At 46.0% G+C, this 21907-nt stretch overlaps 1 protein-coding gene across 1 annotated transcript in view; it reads right to left on the bottom strand.

Annotated features, from left to right (window-relative positions):
* The window catches only part of PAPPA (pappalysin 1), a gene marked incomplete at both ends in the record, with an annotated part of 177212 nt that overhangs the window by 20348 nt on the left and 134957 nt on the right, over positions 1 to 21907 (bottom strand). The window contains 6 exons of the mRNA XM_084299267.1: positions 1649 to 1758; positions 4351 to 4498; positions 7903 to 8074; positions 8660 to 8870; positions 11777 to 11960; positions 18442 to 18610. Coding sequence (XP_084155393.1) covers positions 1649 to 1758; positions 4351 to 4498; positions 7903 to 8074; positions 8660 to 8870; positions 11777 to 11960; positions 18442 to 18610 — 994 coding nt within the window. The remainder of the gene's footprint in view (positions 1 to 1648; positions 1759 to 4350; positions 4499 to 7902; positions 8075 to 8659; positions 8871 to 11776; positions 11961 to 18441; positions 18611 to 21907) is intronic.

Below are 21907 nucleotides of genomic sequence, written 5' to 3'. Positions count from 1 at the left end.
TTTTGCCTCCATCCCTCACTCCCCTCATCTCCCCCTTTACTACTCTGTGTTTTCCCTGCTGCCTAATGAGCCCTCCAGAGACCTGCAGGTATAAAACTCGTTACAGCTCCCTCTGCGCACCCGCATCAATAAACGAAGGAGCACAGCAGAGAACGGGAGGGAAGCTGTCACTTTATTTCACCATGAATTACAAAACCACTTAAAAGTCTAGCACTCGGGAAAGGGCCAGTGAGAAATTGCCCCTAATACAGAGATAGGGGTTTTCTTTATGTTTCATGCCAGAAACTTGGCAAAGCCCAGGCTTAGGCAGTAATATAATCTCGGCGTCTGGAGTGAGTGGGAAGCTGGGACGGACACTATGAGCTTGTCGTATTCTCTGGACTTATGTTCCTCATCCCTTTCCAGGATTTATTCTATTGCTCCGTATGGCCCCGTATGAAATAGGGAAATATAAAGTGGTGGAGATTTTCAGAGCAGCTCGCTACCCACAGCCAAGGCCAGACTGAAAAAAATCCCAAGCCCTGGGTACACATTTAGGCATGTGGAGAAGCAAATAGATTGTCAAAGCTGCTCTGTATATACTGGGGCTGTGCTGGCTGCCTGCTCTCTTACTAAATCTAGCTCCAGTGTGCAAAGCACAGGCTGAGGCAAAGCTGGGGCCAACTACATAAAGGCAGACGGTGTTTGCTCACGCACCACCAGCAACCTGTGCTCTGGTGGCAGGTGATGGATTGGCCAGCACCTTCTGACTTGCACCTGAGCACGCCTGGGTAGGTGCCTACACCTGCAGAAGCCCTGCATGTGCACAAGCGCCTGTTTGCAGGCATTTCAGAGCAGGAGGGCATGTTTATGTAGACACATGAGGGTTTTCAGAAGTGGTGGGTGTCTCCCACTGGTATCCCAGTGGAGACAGGAAACAAGCAGCTATTTGCTGCTGGTGGCATGCGTGTGTGTGGCTGAGTGTGTGTGCAAGGTGTTGTGTGTGGGCCTGAGTGTCCCCACAGGGACAGGCAGCGCTGCCATGTGCTGGAGGGTGCACAGGACAGCGCATTGCAAGTGGTGGATGTTGCCCATGCCTTTGCAGGGCAGGAGGAAGAAGTGGTGACCTCTGGAAGGGGCTGTGCTGAGCAGGCAGCTCTCGCATGCGGGCGAACGGGCAGGGGGAGGACCCAGCCAGCTCTGCTGCTTCAGGAAACAAAATATCCTCTGTATCAGCTTCTTTTGTCATCCTAAAGCAGTGTCGAAAAATCCAGCCCTGCCACTGAAACTGTACTGAAGAGGAAGAAGAGAATAAGTCCTGGCTAATGCCTGTTCTCTCATTTTCCATCACATTTTCCTGTGTAATGAATCACATTCCCACATCAGACCCTTGGAGGTGCTAGGTGGATCTGAGCACAGTGAACTGGGGCCTCTACCTTGAAGAGATTTTCACTGGCAAAGCACAGAAAGAAAACAACTTGGAGAAAAAGGCACCACATTGCTAGAACAGCACACAAAGACACAATAAAAACCAGGAGTTCTTTTCCTGAAGGGCACAAGAGCTTTCCCCTTATACTCCCCTCACTGGATGAACCACGGGTAACACTGTTTGCTCACTGCATGCAAACACGCAGCAAGGGATTAGTTAGTAAAATTGTCAGGCACTGACCTTCACTCTTTGAGGGTTCATCCAGTGTTGGATGTCTTGCACAGTCTCATTCACACGCAGGAGGATGGGCTCATGACTGTGATCCAGACACGAGGTGGTACACTCTGCGCCTGCACACAAAATAGAGAGGATAAAGCTACAGCACCAAGCAAGCAGCTTCTTACCCTTCCAGCATCCTTCCAGCTGAAGGACAGGATTAGGGCTCGTTTTTCCTAAATTGCAATTAGCAGTCAACCATAACTATCACATATCTTCTAGCCACACACAAAATGCTGAGTACAACCCTGCCTCTCAGCAGGAGACTGGGGGATGAGCAGATATTCCAGGGTCTTTTTATATGAGCTGCATATCTAGGTATTTCTCTGGCTATTAACTCCAGGAGGGGGGTCAGGTTTTGTTCTTTCAGATCATCAAGAAAATGTGAAAGTTTTTCCATTTCGACTGCTCTTTCAAGCAATGGGTCTGATTAAGCTAAGGCTGCCGAACTCATCTCACCTATGACATGACATAATCCTCCCGCTTGATCTAGCAAATTTACAGACCTTCAATAATAATCTTTCGGATGGTGGCCAAGCCTAATGATACTGCAGGCAGGCTATCACCTAAGTCCCATAGTTGATAAGTACACAGAGAGGTAATGATGGCTTTGTTCACACATAAACCTGGTTTTTCTCTGATTAACTGTCATGCCCGGTGGGAATCACGTCCTTTCTTTATTAAAACATGCTGAGATACTCTGCGGCAATATCCCAGAGCCCTGTGGTGACACAACCGTAAGCCCTAGTGTGTTGGACCATTACCATTTCCCCCCTGGAAAATCACTCTTGAATGGCACAGCTGCTGCAAACATGTCATTAGGATTTCTGCACTCCAATCAGCGCTGGGGGAGGAATTAATCTCCGGGCTGGTTTGGAGAGCTGAACCTTTGGCTCAACACACACCTCAGCCTGGAAGGGCAGATTAGGTGTCTGAGGAATTACCGAAGGTGTGTGGGATTCACAGTGACCACGCCTGGATGCTATTATTTCCCACACCTGCTTCTGCCTTCTCGCATCCTCCCTCGTGGAGGAGTCAGCGGGAGCAAAGCAGACCCTGCTTGGCCAGGGAGGCTCTGGTAGCGCCTGGGGTTTGTTTTGCTTCTCTAGTGCACGCGGTAGCAGCTCCATGGCCCCATTGACAAGTGCCTGAAGACCTACTGCAAGCAAGTGGAAGGAGCACGCCTTCTTGGAAGGACATTGATCAGGCTCCTGAAAACACCAAAAAGAGAAGAAAACCCCAACAACCTGATCCCGAAAGGTGGTGCTGGGTGAGCCTAACAAAGTGTGTGGTATGTCTCCATCTGCTGAGGATACAAGCCAACGGCCGCTGTGCCCTCTGTGAGCTGTTCCTCGTGCTCTCCAGGAGGATCCAGCCCATGATCCCCTTGCCTGCAGGACGGCTGCATGGCCTTGTCCCAGGACCAGGTCCTCCAGACCTCGCATCTGGACATGGCACCTGCAGCCAAGCTGGTGGGGCTGGGAGAGGATGGAGGGAAGGCAGGAGCCCACTGCCTAGGCAGCTGCAGGCCCTCCTGCTCCCAGCTCCAAACTCCTCTCTCCAGGCCAGAAATCCCAATTTCTCCCTTTGTAAAGCCCTGCCCGGCTCAGGCAGGTAACCTCATCTCAAGGGTAAAACGCCTTGCCACATTAAGAGTCGCCGCAGCCTGCTTGCTGCTCGCTCTCCCGCGCTCTGCCGCACTATTTACACTGACGGCGAGGAGCGGGTCGGAATTGTTTTGATATATGATCTGTAATTGGCATCGTTACAGAGCGGTGATCTCATCCAGGTTGTGTTCTCCTCCCCAGGGAGGGAACACAAGGCGGCTCGTGGTCCCTCACATGGCTGCGATATAATGAGGGAGCCACAAAACGAGGAAATTTCTCCAAGTTCAAAGGGGCAGAGGGGGGTACGGGGCCTGGTGGGGGGATGCAGGAAGGGGTCTGGTGGGGCTGCAGCCTGTGCAGCTCCCATTGCAACCCGTGCAGCAGGGAGACTTTAAAAATTGGGGCTGAAAATCCAATTTTGTGTGTTTGCAGTATAGAAAGTATGCCTGGGTGACACAAAGCGAAGCTGAGCTCAGAAAGTACCCCAAAGCTCAACACTCCCTGCAGAGTGACCAGACACCCCAGGTAGAAGGGCAAAACATCCTTAAACGAGCTCCTAAACAACAGCCATACCAAAGGGATGCTCAGCTGGTCTCGTATTCTTTCTGGAGAGATGTGAATGATCCTGCTGCTGTGCTTCCCTGCCAGCATCCTGCCTTTTGGCAACTGAGGTGTGTGTGTGTATGTGGGATTGAAGGAGGGGGACATTACAAAACTGTAAGAGCAAACTGAGGTGCAAGATCTCCCCTTATTTTAGGACTGGATCTGTCTTTGGTGCAGTCTGGCTTGCTGGCTGCCCCTTAAAACCAGCTGACCAAGAAAGGACACAGTGAAACTGGAAATGCCAGAAAGGGCAGGCAGTCAGCACATTATGTGTCTCCCAGCCTCTACAGCATCATCCTTCCTAAAAGCAGCTCCCTATAAATCCACCCATAGCAGCCTCTCACTCAGGCGAACAGGTCCATAGGAGAAGGTGACTCAAAGGACTGCAGACTCCTTCCTTCCTCCCTCTCAATCCCATCCTCTTCCTCATCCCCTTCACTGCTGATGCTCACAGACCTATGCCGTAGCCGCCGGAGCACTGCAGCTTCAGGTGGCTGTTGAGCTGCGTGGGCAGGGCGCACTGGCCCTGCATTTCCCTGCAGAGATGAAAGGAGCCGCTCCAGGTGCCATCCTTCCGGCAATGAATCACGTTGCTTCCACGGCCCTGGGAACGAGAGAAGGAGATAGTGAGGATGGTCACAAAAACGACAGCAAGGACAGCAAACAGGCTGGGATGGGAGAAGCGGGCAGAGCCAAAGTGGGAGCAAAGCTCTGGAGCTGGGACAGGCCCCGGTTGGGACTGCCAGCCCTGGTGGGCAAGGAGGGGTTTTCTTCTGAGCAATAAATAAAAGGAAGCCTGTGCCACATGCCCACATTCCTCTTCTGTGCAATGTGATGTCTTTACAAGGCTCTTTCATGGTCTCTACCTTAAAAAGGACACACTACAGCTGCAATAAAGGTGCATGCACCCCATCTACCCTCTTTCTTCCCGTTGAGAGGTCTGTGTTGACTGCAGAAAACCTTTTTGTAAAAACCATTTTGTAACTAGTTGCATCATCTTTGTCTCAGAAAAGAAAGAATCCCCAATGGCCAGCTGAAGGAGGAAGGGAAGCGGGACACGAGCAGGGATGCTCAGCAGGGCAGAACATGCTCTTTAGAGCTTGGCTGCCTTGAATGACAGCGAATGAAGAGGCTGAGGCAGATATGCACAGAGGCAGGTGGAAAGGAGAAAAAAAACCCTCTGGTGTGGGAATGGGCAAGGAATGGAATATGACATTTCTCTTATAGCAAAGATTTTCTGTACGATACTGAAGAGTGAATACCAAAGTCCAAGGGGAAATATCATGCCCTTTAGAAACAACAAAGGAGTGCACAGGCAATCTTTTGTCAGATCTATCCACATAGCATTGGGGATTTCTGCACGAGCTGTTCGGCAGGATCTGCGAGCCTAACTGCCACGGGGTGATGTGGGACAATCAACAGGAGGATGCCTGGGGTGGCTCGGCTCCAAGCCTCCCACGGTGACCCTGCTCAGTGGGAGAACCAGACAGGATCTCTGCTTCTCCTTGCCCATTACACATACCAGGCATGTTGCCTGCAACCTACCCACCCTATTCTAGAAGACTGTGCTAGATATCTTTGGGGATATTTCAGTGTGCTGTCTATGCTGGGATCCCAATCCCAGCAGGGATGCTTGAGTCTTGGGAGCTCTTCCCTAGGTCCCACACCCCTTGTAGCAGAGGGATCTGGACAAGTCCCCGGTGCAGGTGTGCACAATTGCACAGCCTTTGGTGTTACTGTTACATTTGATATCTTAATGCCTTTTTTTGCTCAGCTTTGTTGATGAACATAATATTTAGTGAGATACAAAGTGGTCTTATTGGCATACTGTGTGGGACCTGCATCCCCTTCTCTAGACATCTGGCCATTGCCAGGAGTAATAAGAAAATCATATGAAAGGATAATGGACCAGATGGACTCAGGGTGTGATCCAGTTTGGTGACTCAGCTAAGGGCCAGTTTTGCAGAAACTGATTAATTTAGATCTGACCGTTTACACGATTTGTGTGCAATATTCAGAAATGGAAAGCCCTTGCTCTGGGTGCTGGGGGAGGCACCTGCTTAAATGACCATTATGCTCCTGGTGATTAAGAGATGCCATATGCAGAGCTGAGTAATGATCTTTCAGCATGGTGACAAATTCAGGAAGAGATTGCTAAGTGATAATTGAGCACAATTTGCTGTTTTAGCAAGTGTGGTGCACTTCCATTGCAATTTGCATGCCAGTGTTCTAAAGGTGAGCCATGAAACCTGATTTATGTTGCCAGAGTTGGCTGTGTTTGAGGGTACTATTGTGTAGTTTCTGCAATGTACTCAGAGATCCCAGGATATCCATTGCTATAGTAACATCCTGTCCATCATTCCCTGACCTGCAAAATCTCTTGTGAAAATCCCTGCTGGGTTTCTTGCTTGGATGCAACGTGCATTATCACCTTATATAGCTGAGAGAGACTTAGTGGGGTTTAATCCTTAAATAATTAACACCTCTCAAGTGGTTTTGCCTTGTGCCAGGAGTTCTTCCTCTTTTTCTGTCTATTTTCTGGGATATCTGGAATTACCTTTCTCTGCAAATCCCCTTCTCAGGATGTTACCTGCTTCTTTGCTCAAGGTGCCTTAACAGCTGAAAAGTCACTACAATCTTCCCTTCAAAGAATGGAGACGTAGCTGTATCTCTCACTTTCCACAGCTCACTTAATTGTTGCTGTAACCCTGATTCCACTGCCTGCCTCTCTTCACATCCAGCTCCTTTAAAAGCAAACATAAAGCTCTCATACCTGTTGTCCCTCATGGCCCCGGTTTCCCTGCACTGGCACTGATGGTTTGACCAAGCGCACAAAGCCACAGATACCATATCCCTGAGCTTCCCACCCAAACTGCACCCATGTGTGCACTTCACAAGTCTTGAAGCTTCACATAAGACTTATAAAAACAGATCTTCAGGTGCTCTGATACAAAACCCCAGGCTCTACCTCCCATTTCCATGAAGTGGGCAGGACAACTTTGCAGGGAACAGGGGCAGCAAGTGCAGTTTTCCCGTCTCAGAAGCCTCAGCGCTGTTTCTTCTGTAGTTGTGCATTTTAACATTTGGAGCAGGTATCAGAGGTGTTTTTCCGATCACTGGCACTATGGAAGGTCTGATCCCTTTTTCAGATGTTCTCAGAAATAGGACTAATATTAAAAGACCTTTGACAGAGTGCTCTGTTCTCTGCAGTGTGTATAGTAACAGCAGCTTCCACATCCCCACTTTCTCTTCCCAAATGTATTAAGCAGTAGCACTTCTGGGAGAAGTTACTCATCTCACAAACTATAATTACCTCTGGTGAGGTAAACTAAACATTTCAAACATGATATTAAAGACCAGACCTCCTCCTATCAGTGAACACAGCTCCTATGAAGTCAAAGGCAACATGCTGATTTATGCTGGATAAGGATCTGACCTCTGATGCCTTGTCACACCTTTGCAGCCACAAAAACCATGGAAGTTTACAGACAGTTCACTTGAATAGTGATAATCCCTATAAATGATCTATGGCATACACATGGTGATAAAGGGAAAAAGAAATGGAGAGAAAAGCAAGGTAAAACAGAAAGAGCGAACAGGATGAGTGGATGTAACTCATATCCTTCTTTCATTCATTACTCTTTATTTCCTCCTGTACTAATATAAGACCAGAAACCATATTTGATAATGCCTACCTAGATCAGAGAGCCACTGACACAGATTTTTCAGCTACTTACTTGTCTAGAAAACAATGTCACTCATTGCTAGTCCTCTATGGGTAATAGTTAATACCACTACTATAGTCATAAAAATGGTATTTCCAGGCTCTTCGAAGTCTCTCTCTTTTTCTACTTTAATTACATATTTCCCTTCTCCATCTCTCTGTTTCTGGTCTCACAAGAGCTCAAGGGAGTTATGGCATTTGGTCCCTCCAAGATCAAAGTCCTTAGGGAACATAAGATAAAAACACACCTTTATGGGCTGAGATGGTCTGGATAAGAGACTCACCGACTGATTGTCATCGTCTTCACACTTGATCCTGCACTCGCTGTTGAACTGGAAGCCGTTGGAACACTGGTAGAGCCCGTGAAACTTGGATGGTGGAGGGTCGCAGGTAACGGGCACGCAAGCGCCTGGCAGCCACGTGCCGTCTTGTGTGCACTGGATCTTAAAGGCTCGCCTTTCCGTGCAGAAAAAAAAACAAGACCATTTAGTGAGTGGCTGAGTCAGCCAAGAGCCTCTGAGCTCTGCTAGCAGGTTGCAGGGGATGGGTGTGCTTGAGCTTTTAACGCTTGGGGAACAAGTTGTGAATCTGCGTCATGAGGTCTCTGAGAAAAAATAACGATTATTTGCAAAGCTAACATTCAGCCATCCAGCCTAAACTCAACTCTTTCGGCCTTGGACATGTCTCCCCAAAATGCCACTTCCCAGGCTTGTGGACTGTGGTTGGTTTGAAGTGGGTTTGTGCAGAGTCAAAAGTATATAACACCACTAGCCCCTTCCCACAGAGTTTCAAAGGGGACTCCCCAGGCTGCATATCAAAGGCGATTTCTAAGGTAAGGTCTGTTTTTTGAACACTGGCTACAATTTTCAAAGGAGCCTAAGGGAGTTAGGTGCCTATATCCCCTTGATATGCACAGCTATCTGCATGAAGGCAGCATTCAGTGGTATTCTCTGTTAGAAACAGCCCATCCCTTTCCTAAAATCTTTTTAACCCATGCCTTTCTGAATCATGCTGACTGCATGGCATTACTATTGTACGTACTTCCTTGCTTTTCTGGAGGATCCAGGGACATGGTAACCTGGTTTGCATTTGTACTTGCAAAATGAGCCCACTTTGTGCTTATCTTCCCGGCAACGAGTAGTCTGGAGATCTGCATTGGGGACGATGGAGGGTGCTCGACACATCAGCTCGCACAGGGCTTCTGGAAAGGACCACAGCCCATCCTCCATGCAGGTCAAGTTGCTGTTGTTTCCTGAGAAGGACAGTGAGCAACATAACATTCAGTAGGACTGGCTGTTGTGGTGGTGTTTTTTTTTTTTCCACAAGTGTCATTACACCCATAATGTATCAACAACCACCTCAGTTGGCTTGACAAATTTAACTGTGTATGTCCTGTATATTTTTTTTTTCTAGATGATGGTGTTTGATGGAGTTAAATCATTAAGGACTCTTTTTCTTTTCTTTTTTTTTTCTTCTTTTTTTTTTTTTTTTTTTCAGGAGACAATAGGAAGACAGTGTTTATTTCAGGAAATGCTATAGCATAAGTGAAACCTCACTAGCTTTGCATTTTGTGTGTGTGTTTTGGTTTTGTTTTTAATTTGTTCCTTATTTTGTTCTTCTCTGAAAGAAAGCTTGTTTCATACATCAACGCCCTCCTCTCTGAAGCCATAGAGATATCCACGTTAAGACAGAGTGTTTGGTACCACTCCATTCTTCACACTGCTTCTGTGTTATATCCCTTCCCTGAATCTCTCCTTCTTACTTCAATTTTGAGCCTTTTGGAGCAGCATCTGTTAATATTAAAGTCACTACTCCAACACAATGAGGAGATGTTCTCAGCTGGGGACTCTCAGTCCGTGGGAACTACTGTGATAAATATGATTCATAATACTCATTAGAGACTCGTTTTCCTTAGGAAGCTTTCTTGACCAGCACCTCAAAGGTAAAAGGTACAATAGATCTATTTGCCTCTGCTATGACCTAGTTGACTTCAGAAGGGTAAGCTAAAAGTAGCCTACTCTCAGTGTATTTTGTATTCTTTGTTATTTTATACTGTATGTTAAAAAGGAATAAGCTTTTCCTAAGAAACAAAACACCGCTATGAGCCACTAACCCTTCAAAAATCCCTAATACTCTATTGAAATCCTTGAGCATTGCTGCAGAAACTCTTCTCAACCCACAAGGCATATTTTCAGCAGTCAGCCAACTTCAGTGTTATCCAAAATAATACCGACAAACTGCTAGCCCCAGAGCAATTCCATCTCTTTGAGAAAGAAGGAAGAGAGCTGGGACATTGATGCTGGAATTCAAAGAAGACGAAAACAAAAGGCTCTGGAGGGCTCAGGAAGGTATGTAGAGGAGCCCTCCTGCCCTATCCACAAAGATAAGAGAAGTTTCATTAAATCAGTCCTGGCTTTCTCCCTCCCCTCCCCAGTTGCAGATGATTGCAGAGGTATTTTGTGCAGAAGGGAGCTCTTTTTCTAGAGCACCAGCATGCTCCTCTGCTCTGACTCATGCAGCAGCTCTGCAGACCAGCCGTGGTGATATCATACCCCCACTGCAATGTGATAAGCTGTGACATTACCAACAGTGGCTGTCATGACGTCAGTGATTGAATTAGGCATGAGTCATCCGAACACCATTTTCCAGAAGTTTAGTGGCAATATCTATTAGTCATCACTGATGGAATACACCAAATGGTGCCTTTAGCTTACAACTCACAGAGTGTCTGGACAAAAGTGAAGTGATGCTAAACAAATGAGCTGCACCCCCTTACTTTGGGCTAGTCATAAGCTTTCCAACTACCCCTGCCAGCATCACCAGCTGAAGCTCTTGTTGGTCATGGCTTGTTTTACCCTCTGATGCTCTGCATGAAAATTGCCATTCATCTGCTGGGGGTAATTTTACATTCCTCCAAATTGATTAGCATCAGTTAATCTAGTGGAAGGTGTCCCTGTCCATGACAGGGGGGTTGGAATTAGATGATCTTTAAGGTCTCTGCCAAACCAGACCATTCTATGATTCTATGATAATTGTTTTCACTCCCCTCTTATAAATAAATAAATAAATATCAATCCAGCTATTTCCAATGAAAAACAGCATCCCTGTTGAAGATGACCCTCTGAGTGTATAAACAGAAAAAGGGAATTCTTTGATAAAAATCTCCCCTTTGAACAGTCTTAGCTTTCACTGTGGGTTGGCTATTTGTGGTTAACCTCCCAAGTCTGAATTAAAAGAATTGAGCAATTTGGTTATATATGAAGAAATCAACATATCCTTTCACTGAAATGTGGAATACTTCACATGGCTCTTCTGAGATTTGCTGAGAATTTTAGCAGAAGATGTGATACCACATTTAGAAAATGAGTTTATACAGCAATTGTACCTGAGTCAACAACAGCTGTTAAGATTACTCCAGTGTGAGGTGACAGATTAATTTGGCTCTAATGTTCCTTCAAATTAACTATGATATCTTTTTGTGCTTCCCGAGGACCAGATTAAAAAGGGTAATGTGACAGTAAGAGAAAGAGTGGATGGTGCTGAGAAGATGATGGGGATGCTACCAGAAAAATAGCAGGGAAGGAGATGGAGGGGAAAAGGAAAGAATGCAGCAGAGTTATGTTATTTTCAAGAAATAAAACTTGTAGAGACTCCTAAACAGGAAGAGAAGAGAAAGGTCAGAGGTAGAGCAAGACAAGTGTGGAAAAGGGGAGAGGTGATGGGTGGATTAGGAAAAGCAATGATGGGAGACTGCGACTGAGACATGGGATTGTCCAGTCTTCTCCCACCTTCCCAAATACATGGAGGAGGCATGGAAGGGAGACATGCACAGAAAACAGAGAAGGCATAAAAAAGGATGAGAGAGTTCAATATGATTTATCCCCATGACTTTTCCATGTTTTGGTTGTATGGAAGTAATATTCAGTATCGTTCCTGCCTAGCCAGCCGTGATCAAGCAAAGGTCAGAGGAAGGTAATAAGAGAGATGCAAAGGAACTTAGCTTCTAATATAAATAAACCTTCCCTAGACTCTCATAATTCTTCATAGTTAAAATATCATGAATAATTCTAAAACAACAGCAATAGTAACATGTATTACTTGCAGCAGTCTGTTAGCTGTGCAGCTATCCCCAGCTTGCTGCATGGACACCCCTGATACCTTTCAGAAGAGCAGGAGGTCGGCAAGTGAAGGAGCATTTCTTGCCAAAGGTGGTCCCCTCGCTGCAGTTGAAGGTGGCTGGGTAGACATGGTACTGGTCTGGGACACCACAGTCCACAGGCTCGCAGGTCACCTGCTTGTTCCACTTCCCATCTGTGCAAGTCATGGTGACGCTGGACTCCATCTGGAAGTAGACACAAGACTACAGCCACCACAGCCAGCGAAGGAGAGATCAAAACTGCTTTAAACCTAGTAACAACCGTTATTTTTGTGTCTCACAAGTCAAGCAAACTGAAACCTGATGACCACCATCATTATGTGGACAGCAGCTACTAAAAACATTGAGGCCACACAAGAAACAGTGTCAGAGAACCAGTATGCATTACTGCCACCAGCAGGGTGAAGGATCAGAGTGCTTCAATGTAAAAAGCACTACAAATAATCTGAACTCTTGTCTGCATCGCCTCCTGGGACGAGCCACGGAGCCTACTGCTCTGCCCCATGACCGGAGAGGCGTGTGCGAGCCGGAGCCATTTGGAGCTGACAGCTGTCCCCGATCCTCGCCGCCTTCGGCATGACACAGTCACCCTGAGCAGCCCCCATGTATTTCTGAGATGTTGAATTCACCCTGGGGTTTGAAATGAAAGCCAACCTGGTGTGAAACCGGTTGGGACTCCTGTCTGAGGCCCTCCCGAGGTGTCAGCAGCCCCTGGGAGGAGGCCTGGGCCTCGGCCCATAAAGGGAACCAGGGCCCTGCTGTGCTGGCACCAGGGACACGCACGCTTGAGAGACAGACCTTTTCCTGGAGGATTTTTCAATGGACAGAGTCCAAAGCATCCTGCCCATACGTTCACCTGGCATTTGGTCCAGAAACTCTTTATAAGAGGTCAAATAAAGAATTAGCACCTGTGCTCTGACTTCCCTAATGCCCTAATACTGGAATAGCTACACAGAAGCTACACTTCTCTGGATTTGAGGAATAATCCAAACAGTGCTGCAGACTGAAATCCTGATGTGCTAGGAGGAGAGAAAGAGTCAGAAGTGGGGTACGAGGGCGGGGGGCAAAGGAGCCACCTGTCTGAGGCTAAGACAAAGAATTTACTGGGTGACTGAAGGACAGACAGATGCTGGCAAAGAGAACAGAATAAACAACACATCCACTTTCTGATTAAAAAAGGAAAAATGATTACAGATTAGAGGTGAAGAATCTGAACACAGGACTCTTCCCCCCATACCAGAATAAAAAGAAAGACAGCAGAAAGAGAAATGTGAGAAACCCAAACACAAGATATTGTGGAAGGGGAAGATACCGGCAAGGAATCTGACCAAGTCATACAGCAGCACTCCTCTGCCCCCAGGGAATATTTTATTCAGGGCTGGTACGCTCACAGGAGATTTGCACCGCTAACCATTGATCTAGCTTTATAAAAGGAAGGGGAATTTTTCTAGCACACATCAAAGGGACCTGGATTCCCTTTTTGCAAAAACACCCTAATGGTTTCAACAGAAGTTCAGACCTGTCTCCCTTTGATATATGGTTGCATTCAGAATGGAAAAAGCAGTCCCAGAGCTGAGAAACTGGACACTTCCCAAGTGGGCACAAAACCCCTTTTCTAGACCATGCAGTTTATTTAAACAGGGAGTACTGATGATGGAAAAAGTGTCTTTTCTACAAATTTAGAGTAGCACATTTGGGGATTCACAGAGAGCTCAGGTGAAGTGACACTCCACATTCTCATTCCCCACCATTTTGCTCCCCGCTAGCTACTAATTCTTTGTTCATCAGATCATTTGCACAATTAAAAAATACGTATGCTGTAGATAGATGATGGCTTGAAGATGCCTGTGCTTCCAGGAAGTCACTGTGTAATTCTGATGGCCACAGGAGAAAGGGTGAGAGCATATTTCCATGTCTTCATAATTCATACACATAGCGGCATCACCACCACATTTGCACTCCAGGCTGGGCTGCTCCAGGATACAGCAAAGCCTCCATTTCCCTTAGCAGATGCTGTCATCGACCAGAGCTCCAGCACTGTGGCTGCTGGGTACCTCAACAGCAGGAGGTTAAAACATAACCAAGCTATTGATGACAGGGGCTATGCAAACATTAAGGAAAAGATGTGGGTCTTGCATTGTATCCTGCTGCATGCTGGCTCCACTCCGGGCACAGGAGCTTCAACTCCAAGAATTCACTTATTAGTCTTGGTGTGATCTAGTTTAGGAATAAATGATTGCTCCTTCTAGCTGATACCAGTTGCTGAAGCACAGTATGGTGCAGAAGGGAGTTTCCCTAATGACAGGGTTACACATCAGAGGCTGCTCTACAGCAAACCAAATAAACAGCTCAAGTTCAGAATCCAGACTATAATTCAAAAATTGAAACAGAAGCAATATCCGTGCATGACAGCCACACCTTACAGAAAACGGGCAAGAATGCTTAGCCCAAGCTAACACTTGGGAGGGCATGGTCTTTGTTAGCTGACAGCCTGCTGGAAATGCAGCGTGTCTGGGGCCACCCTCCTTGGAAGGGATCCCTTGTTACAGCTATACCACGCTGCACTTTATTTCTGCCACTGTTCTAGACCATGATATGAAAAAAAAATAAATTACTCTCCTCCACTCCATTTTCAACTTTTTTTTTTTTCCTCTCCATGGTACTTTCCCAATAAAACCACTAACTAGACTGGAAGAGTCACCTTCTTCCAGACCCACATGGCTTTTCCTCTTCCTGATACACCGGCAGGGCCATTCCCCCACAGAGACGCAGAGTCCATGTGGGTAAGACCCTGGCTTCTCCGCTTTTTCCGGTAATTTGCTCCACACTTGTATGATGGAAGCTGAGGTTTTCAAGGTCAGACATAATAATGAAACATTTTAGAACACGTCTATCACTCAGCAGCACAACTTCAAGGAACAGGAGCGAATGCATTTCTGCAGGGGAACATAACAGAGCCAGCTTCCCCACAATGCAGAGGACTAAAGCCTTTAGTGCAGAGGACAACAGAAATTATTGCAGATCACACCACCTTACAGCTTCTCCTTCTTGCAGTGTCCCACCTGAGGGTGGGCTCATTGCAGTGCGTGGGTGCAGGGCCCCAGGCTGCTGTGCAGGACTCAGCTCACCCCAGCACCTCAGCAGACCGTGGGGTATTTCCAATTAACTCAGCCTGAGCAGCTCTGCCTTCGGATCTAGCATCGGGACTTTGTGGCAGCATCTGCGCCTGCCTTTGCAGATCTCCTATCCAAAGCCTGAGCGGGCACGTGCCTGTTTCGCCTGTCTGATCTGACAAGGTCACCCAGCTCACAGGAGTCCACACGAAGCACTTGGTTTTCTCATCTGGTTTATTAGCTGTCACTTTGGGCACTTTGTGCTGCTTTGACTGGCATCACAGTAACCGCTTCCCTTCATGTCCTGCCTTCCAAAAGAGGCTTACGCAAGGAGGGAGGGCGGACGAGAAGGAGAAAAGAAAAAAAAAAAAAAAAAAGATAAAGTGAGCAATACAGTGAAGAGGATGCAAACTTTAACAAATCTGGTGTCAGAAAGATTTGTTTCTTGGGACTTTTAACAGCTTGGGAGAATTCATGTCTCCTTCCTGCTGCCCAAGATCCCAGTCGGCTCCTTCTTCAAGCGATGCTTCACGTGTGAAGTTTCCTCTCCTTAAAAATGAACAGCTGTGCCCTCCCCTCTAAGTATTCTTCCACTTCTGCCCACTACTGTGCCTCTAATTGAACCCACATGAGCCGTGCTTTCTTTTCCTGGCATGATTGATGATGCCTTTGCACAACATTAGGGAGCTGCTGGGTTTTAAATAACACCTCTTGACCAGAGCAGCAGTGGTGGTAGCTTCAAGGAGAGATGACAACAAGTAACTGAATGAGCAGGGCTTTCAGTGAAGGACAAGGGGGAGGAAGGCAATGAAAGACAAAGGGGGAACGGGGGAGAAAAGAAGAAAGAGCAATGGAGTTGTCAGGGGGGTGGGAGGACATTGGGGGAAAATGAAAACATCCCAAGATCTTCTTTGTGAAAAAAGATACATGATGGCTTTGGCCCCATCAATATGCAAGCCCATTTTTTTTTGTTGCTTAAGTCCCTAAATGATGATGAGAGAGAGCCCAAGAGAGAGTAAACAGCTCTGCTTTTTTTTTTTTTTTTTTTTTTTTCCAAAGAAAAAGAAGAGCAAACAGCTTCTCCTGCACATGGTGCTGATGTTTTTAGGGTTTGGTGATTTTATGGAGTTTAACAGGATTGGGAACAGGAACTTCTCAGAGAGCAAAGATGAATGAAGTTTTTGACCTAAGACTTATTAAAATGGTGGCTTCAAGAAGAGACAGAGGCCAAAAAGTGCAGGAACTGTCAGGATGATTTTCAAAAAAACCTTAGATGTAAAAGCCTGATTTGAAATGTGACTTGTGCCCCTACGTCTCTGAGGTGCTTTTGAAAAGTTTGCTTTTAATTCTCTGTTCGTCTTTTTTCTCTGCCTTCCAGTGAAACACAAAAGACAAATGTGGTTCAGATGCTAAACCAGGGCATATTCACTGGTGTGTAAGTCATCCTCACCAACATGTAGTGGTCATGGGCCACTGATATTCAGCCTGCTCTTTGAGACCTTGCACCTCTCTTCAGTCCCCTTCCTACCCAAGAGTGTGAAACATCAGCATGTGCAAAGCCACTTTCCTTCATCCCCCTCGTGCAGCCCTCTGCACTGTAAGTTAAGTGAGAAAAAAGTAGCTCTAGTCCCTCAAATCAGTCAATCAAGACAAATATCCACCAGAATGACAGCAGTGAAACAACCAACAGCTTTGTGCAAAGATCCTCAATCACAGAATGAAGTCCCTCCGACCACAGATAACAATCTACATGTCCTAGCTCATCTCCAAACGCTTCTGTTCAGAAGACCTGAAGCTGGGAAGCATTTGTGGAAGGAGCACAATGTAATTCAGTACAATGCAATACAAGGAATCCAAACCATGGATTCCAGACTTGCTCAGATAATTCATTTCCTGCATGCATGTTCCACAGGTTCTGGCTAAAAGCACCTGACACAAAGAAATTAAACTGGATGATATTGAAAGAAACTGTCCTTTCCTATTCAACAAATCTCTGAAGCACATGCATAAACTCCTAAAGCGCGTGTTTGAAGTGCTCTGCTGACCATGGATATTTTTAAGATGCTTCGCTCCTTCCCTGCACAGCACAGAGCAAACAAATCCATAGGCCTCACAGTTCTTATTGGGAGAAAAAAAAAAAAAAAAAGTTGACAAGAAGTGCAATAGTAGATCAGGATGAGAGGAAGCATGCTGTAATACGCAGTGAATCACATTAGCTCGGGGTGCTAAAATCCTCCACTCCTGTCATATGAATCTGATCAAGGCTCTGAAACCCAACTTCTCTGAGCAAAACCAAATACAGTTGGCTGAGCTTCCCCCAAAGGTACTTTTTGCGTTTAAATAACAGAGCGCTGGTGAAACATGTTTAGGCTGTTTTATTTGGGTTTGGATTCCTGTGTGCTCAATGTACAGCTCCCTTCCAACTATTTCCTGGTTCAGCCATTCAGGCTCGTTTGAGAACTTGTTTTCTGTTCTGTAAAAATGCTCAGCTGGAGCTGGGGTTCTGGTGCTGATGCCAATTAGGATGGAAGAGGCCCAGCTCGCGGGGTCCTGTATTTGTTTTGTAATTGAGTTGAAAGGGCTGACTCATTCCCCTCCTCTCTGTCTCCCCCCTCTGCGAGCTCATGAAGAACACAATATTTCACAAATACAGACAGGCTGCTGAGAGTGCCTGCCTGCCCCCAGCCCCAGATGTGCACACTGCCCCGAAAACAGGCAGAAAGGTGCCGGTGGAGGCCACCACCACCCTGTCCTGACACGAGCCAGCACTGCTAGAGCAGAAAGTACAAACTGGGATGCCTTCAGCACACCCCCATATCCCGTGCACTTCCCTCCAAGCAGCATGCTGAGGCTGGACCACGCTATGTGCACTCTCTGTCCACCTCTCCGAGGGCAAAAGACACACATTTTCTCAATGTTTAAGGAAATTTGTAGTTCTCCTGCATGTCCCATTCTCTGCAACAGGACAGGCTACATTAGTGGGAATGGGTTATTATTGCATAGGGTAGGTAAGACAGGTAACACAACCCAAGTCACTGGGTGGGTTTTTGATGCTTTGGTTGGAAGAAAAATAGTTTAGACTCTTCTCCCCCTGGGGATATCATGCATTTCTGCAGTGTCAGAGTATGGCTGGAAGCAGATGGACTGCAGTGCTGCAAAGGAGTTAAGATATCATTAGCCCAAACACTAGGAATAAACATGAGGAACTTTGCCCAGAAACTGGTTGTGTAAAAAACAAACACCACATCTCCAAAAAAACAACCCAAGAAACCCTGTTTGGCTGGGTAGAGCCAGTGAGCTAGGAGAAGGCCTAAACACACATTTAAACATTTTGGGTTGAAAATCTTTAGGTTAGGGCAACACGTAAGATTTTCTGACTATCAGTACCTCGTTCCATAGTCAGACGGCTCCTATTCTGAAACAAAATATTTGGATAAGGTCCTGTCCCAAGGCTGAGCTGAGATTTTGGGCTTTAGGCTGGGTTATTTCTCCACTTCTCCACCCCCGTTTGCTCATCCCTCTTTTGCGGGTCATACAAAACCAGCAGGACAAACCTGGCTCTTGCTGAGATCATCGTCCCGCTGGACTTGCAAAATGTAGCCCGTCTTGCAGCTCACGTTGCACTGGGCACCATCGTACCACCCGCCACCGGTGCAGTTCAGCAGCGCGTTCTCTATCTCCAGCTTTTGGCAGTCGGTGGCTTCGCAGGAGTAGTGGACACAGCTGGATGGGAGACAAGAAGTGGCATTTGAATTCAGTTCCTGTAATTCATTGAGAAAGAGCAGCTGCTCTGACTGACAATGCCGTCACTTGCCAGGCAGCAGGTAAATGGATCGCACACCGACTGCGGGTCAGCCAAGTGCTCGTCACCAACGAGCACACCCTTTAGCTATGTCTTGGGAAGAACTGGGACAGTGGTAACAGTGATGACAATGAAAGCAAATTACGGGTCTTGTGGCAAAAGGGAAGAGCCTGCCAAGTCTGCAGAATTACTTTCTGTTCTGCAATATTCACAGGGAGAAACAACACGAACAACAGCACTGTGGCCCTCCTACTCCTGTACCAACATGCATGTGTCCATCCCATGAGAGCAATCTCCCTCCAAGAGCAGTCCTTATGCCCCATCCAATTTAAAACCTCTGCTGAATTCAGGAGTGCCTGATATTGCTAGTGATAAGTGTGTGTGCATGTGTGTACGTGTGAGGACGGGTTTCTCTTATCTTTGAGAAATTCGATAGCAATCAACACATTCATTTTATTCCACTTCACGAGGAACACCAAACATCAGTTGTGTAGCTGTGTTGATAAGCTCTTATCAAGCTCAGCAGCATGCTGTCATTTCAGATCTCTCCGGCTGCTGTCCTGCCATCCATAAAATGTTTCCCTGGATAGAAACTCACTGCTCTCCCTACAGTGAATTATTCTAACATTTAGCATAACTTGTAAAAAGAGGTTTTGGTTTTATTTTTGTAGACACAGAGATGTCTAGTAGACACAAAGTCTTTCACCACTTCTGATGACCGGAGTCAAACATTATAGCACATGGTCAAATGTGAGTGTGGGGACAGTCCCCTAGCTAAAGGGCAATGAAAACACTGAGAGTCTTACAGCATGTGCAAAGATGTTTTGCTGGATTAGAGGCAAAGTTTCTGGGGCTAAAGATTCCTACAAAGTGATATGCCTCTGCTGAAAGGAAAACTAAATTTAAATTAAATACAGTTAAATTTGGAAGAGGGTCAACCTTGATTTAATTCACCATTGATGTGGGTAGGAAATAACCTGAAACACCAAAAGTTATAGAAGGAAGAGAAAGCAATGCATCAATAAACATATTTTGAAATGGATTTCAAGTAAGATATTCCCGTCTCCTAGAAAAAAAAAAAGGTTAAAGCCACCAAAAACCCGTCCACCTTAACTAAGCACAGGACTTAGCATGTACCTGATGTTTTGCTGTGTTCAAAGCACTGTGCAGACATTATCTAATTAATTTTCATGACACCCTTGTGAGACACCTGGGCTGGTGTTGTTATTCCCATGTTACTGATCGAGAAGCACATCTGCACATGTCTCTGCCTGGCTGTATATCAGATTAAACGACAGTATTATGTCCTTCTACAACTCATTTCTGTCCCAGACTAGCACTCTAAGGGAAGTGCCCACTGCTTGTAATTTAAGGTTGCTTGTTCAGTGGCAGCCCTTCCCCAGAGCTCAATGGGCTATAAATAACTTCCACATTCAAACAGATCCTTATTTTCTCATCTTGCACAAAATATTGCTGCTGATGGGATGGAGGAAGAAGAATTCTGCCTCTACATTGGCCAACTCAGTGTCATCGTATACAAGTAGCACACTGTCTACCAGCAGTACAACTGAAGAGTGATGCTCATCACAGAGCATGCTTATCCTGCCTACAGTAGGATCCCCCCCATGAAGGGTTTCATGCATGTTTTCCAGTCCCTGCAACTCACAGCCTGACCTACACATTTAAACTGCCATCGATTTCCCTTTTCACTGATCAATAGGCCCATCAACAAGGCAGGGGAAGAACAAGTGGAGGGTATATCCTAGTGCCCAAGTGGTTTCCTCTTGCAGAAAGATATTGAGGGCGAGCAGAAACAATGAATGATGCCACGTTGAATCCTCGCTACACGTCCCAATTCCATCTGCACATGACGGCTCAGCACTATTTCATTCCCCTCCGTTTTTCAGACAGTGAAGCTGCCATATGAGTTCCTTCCATGCCAGCACTCCAGAGACAAGGAAGTTGACTCATTGAGGAAAAAAATGAACACCATTGCCAAGCCATTCTCAGAAGCACATATTGTGAACCTTGACTGCCATTGCAAAACATGAAAAATCTGAAAACTTTTTTTGCGCAAAACATGGAAAAATTAAATAATAGAAGATCTATTTCATTTAATATCTTACGTGAACCAGCGTGCAACACATTGAAGTAGCACTGAATTCAGCCTTGAATGGCTTCAGAGGGAAGGATGAGCCTAGGAAAACCTGTGCAATTTGCACAAAGGGTAATCTGGAGCAACATCACGGCAATAAATGGCATTGCCTTTCATTTCCATCAACGTAAAGGAGAGAAAGAATCCGGTTTCTGGAGTTCAGATCAGGACACCAGATGAACAAGCCTGGGCTTAAAAGTCCTACACAACTGAAACGCCACAGACAAAGGCATTAAGAAACACTTATTGTGATGTTCTTCTTTCTGTTTACAAGTCCCCTTGTGGTCTTCTTAAATGGCCAGGGAACATTTTTAGCCACCCCCTCCAGGCTCCAGATTATGCCTCGGTTAGCAGATCATCTGGGCAGCTCTCTCTGTCTGTAACTCTATATGAATGACTTCAGTGACAAACAATACAACCATTCACTTTTTGTAAAAAAACAACCACTGCCACCAAATGTTTCCAATTTAAATATTTCTGGTTCTCTAGCTACTGGTTCCAATTTGGTATCAGCTACTGTCAGCCATAAATCCCAATGAATTTTGAAGTCACGATCCTGAATTGAGTTCTGCAAATGCAGAATTAAGGAGAAATGAATATCTCCAAGTAGGAAATTTAGACAAAGAACCCATCACATCCATATTACAGAACTGTGGGTTACAGAAGCTCTTGCATGGGTACTGCCACTTAACAGTGGTTAATCATCACATGTTCCAGAAACTATGCATTCCTTGGGACAGAAACAATATGGAGTATCTGAGAATGAAATCACTTCTATAACTTATGTTGCTTCCTGGCATGGGACAGCATATCCCACTTTTCTTGCAATCAAAATTGTGTGACTTCATCAAAACTGCCTACTTGAAGTCTTCCTGACTCCCCAAACGCACCTGGGAATTGCTTGCAAGATTATGAGCTGGTCTGGACAAAAGCTAGGCAAGTGCATGTATCATTAATTGGGATAGATAAGAATCAAGTGCTGGTACCTGGGATATTCTCCAACATTGCTTATTTTACTAGATCCACCTCATGATTCACCTGTTCCTCTTCTTGCTCTAGTAAT

Source organism: Netta rufina, assembly GCF_964035555.1.
Source record: "Netta rufina genome assembly, chromosome: 20".
In the NCBI taxonomy this organism is placed as follows: Eukaryota; Metazoa; Chordata; class Aves; order Anseriformes; family Anatidae; genus Netta; species Netta rufina.
This window is presented reverse-complemented; position numbering and strand designations above follow the sequence as displayed.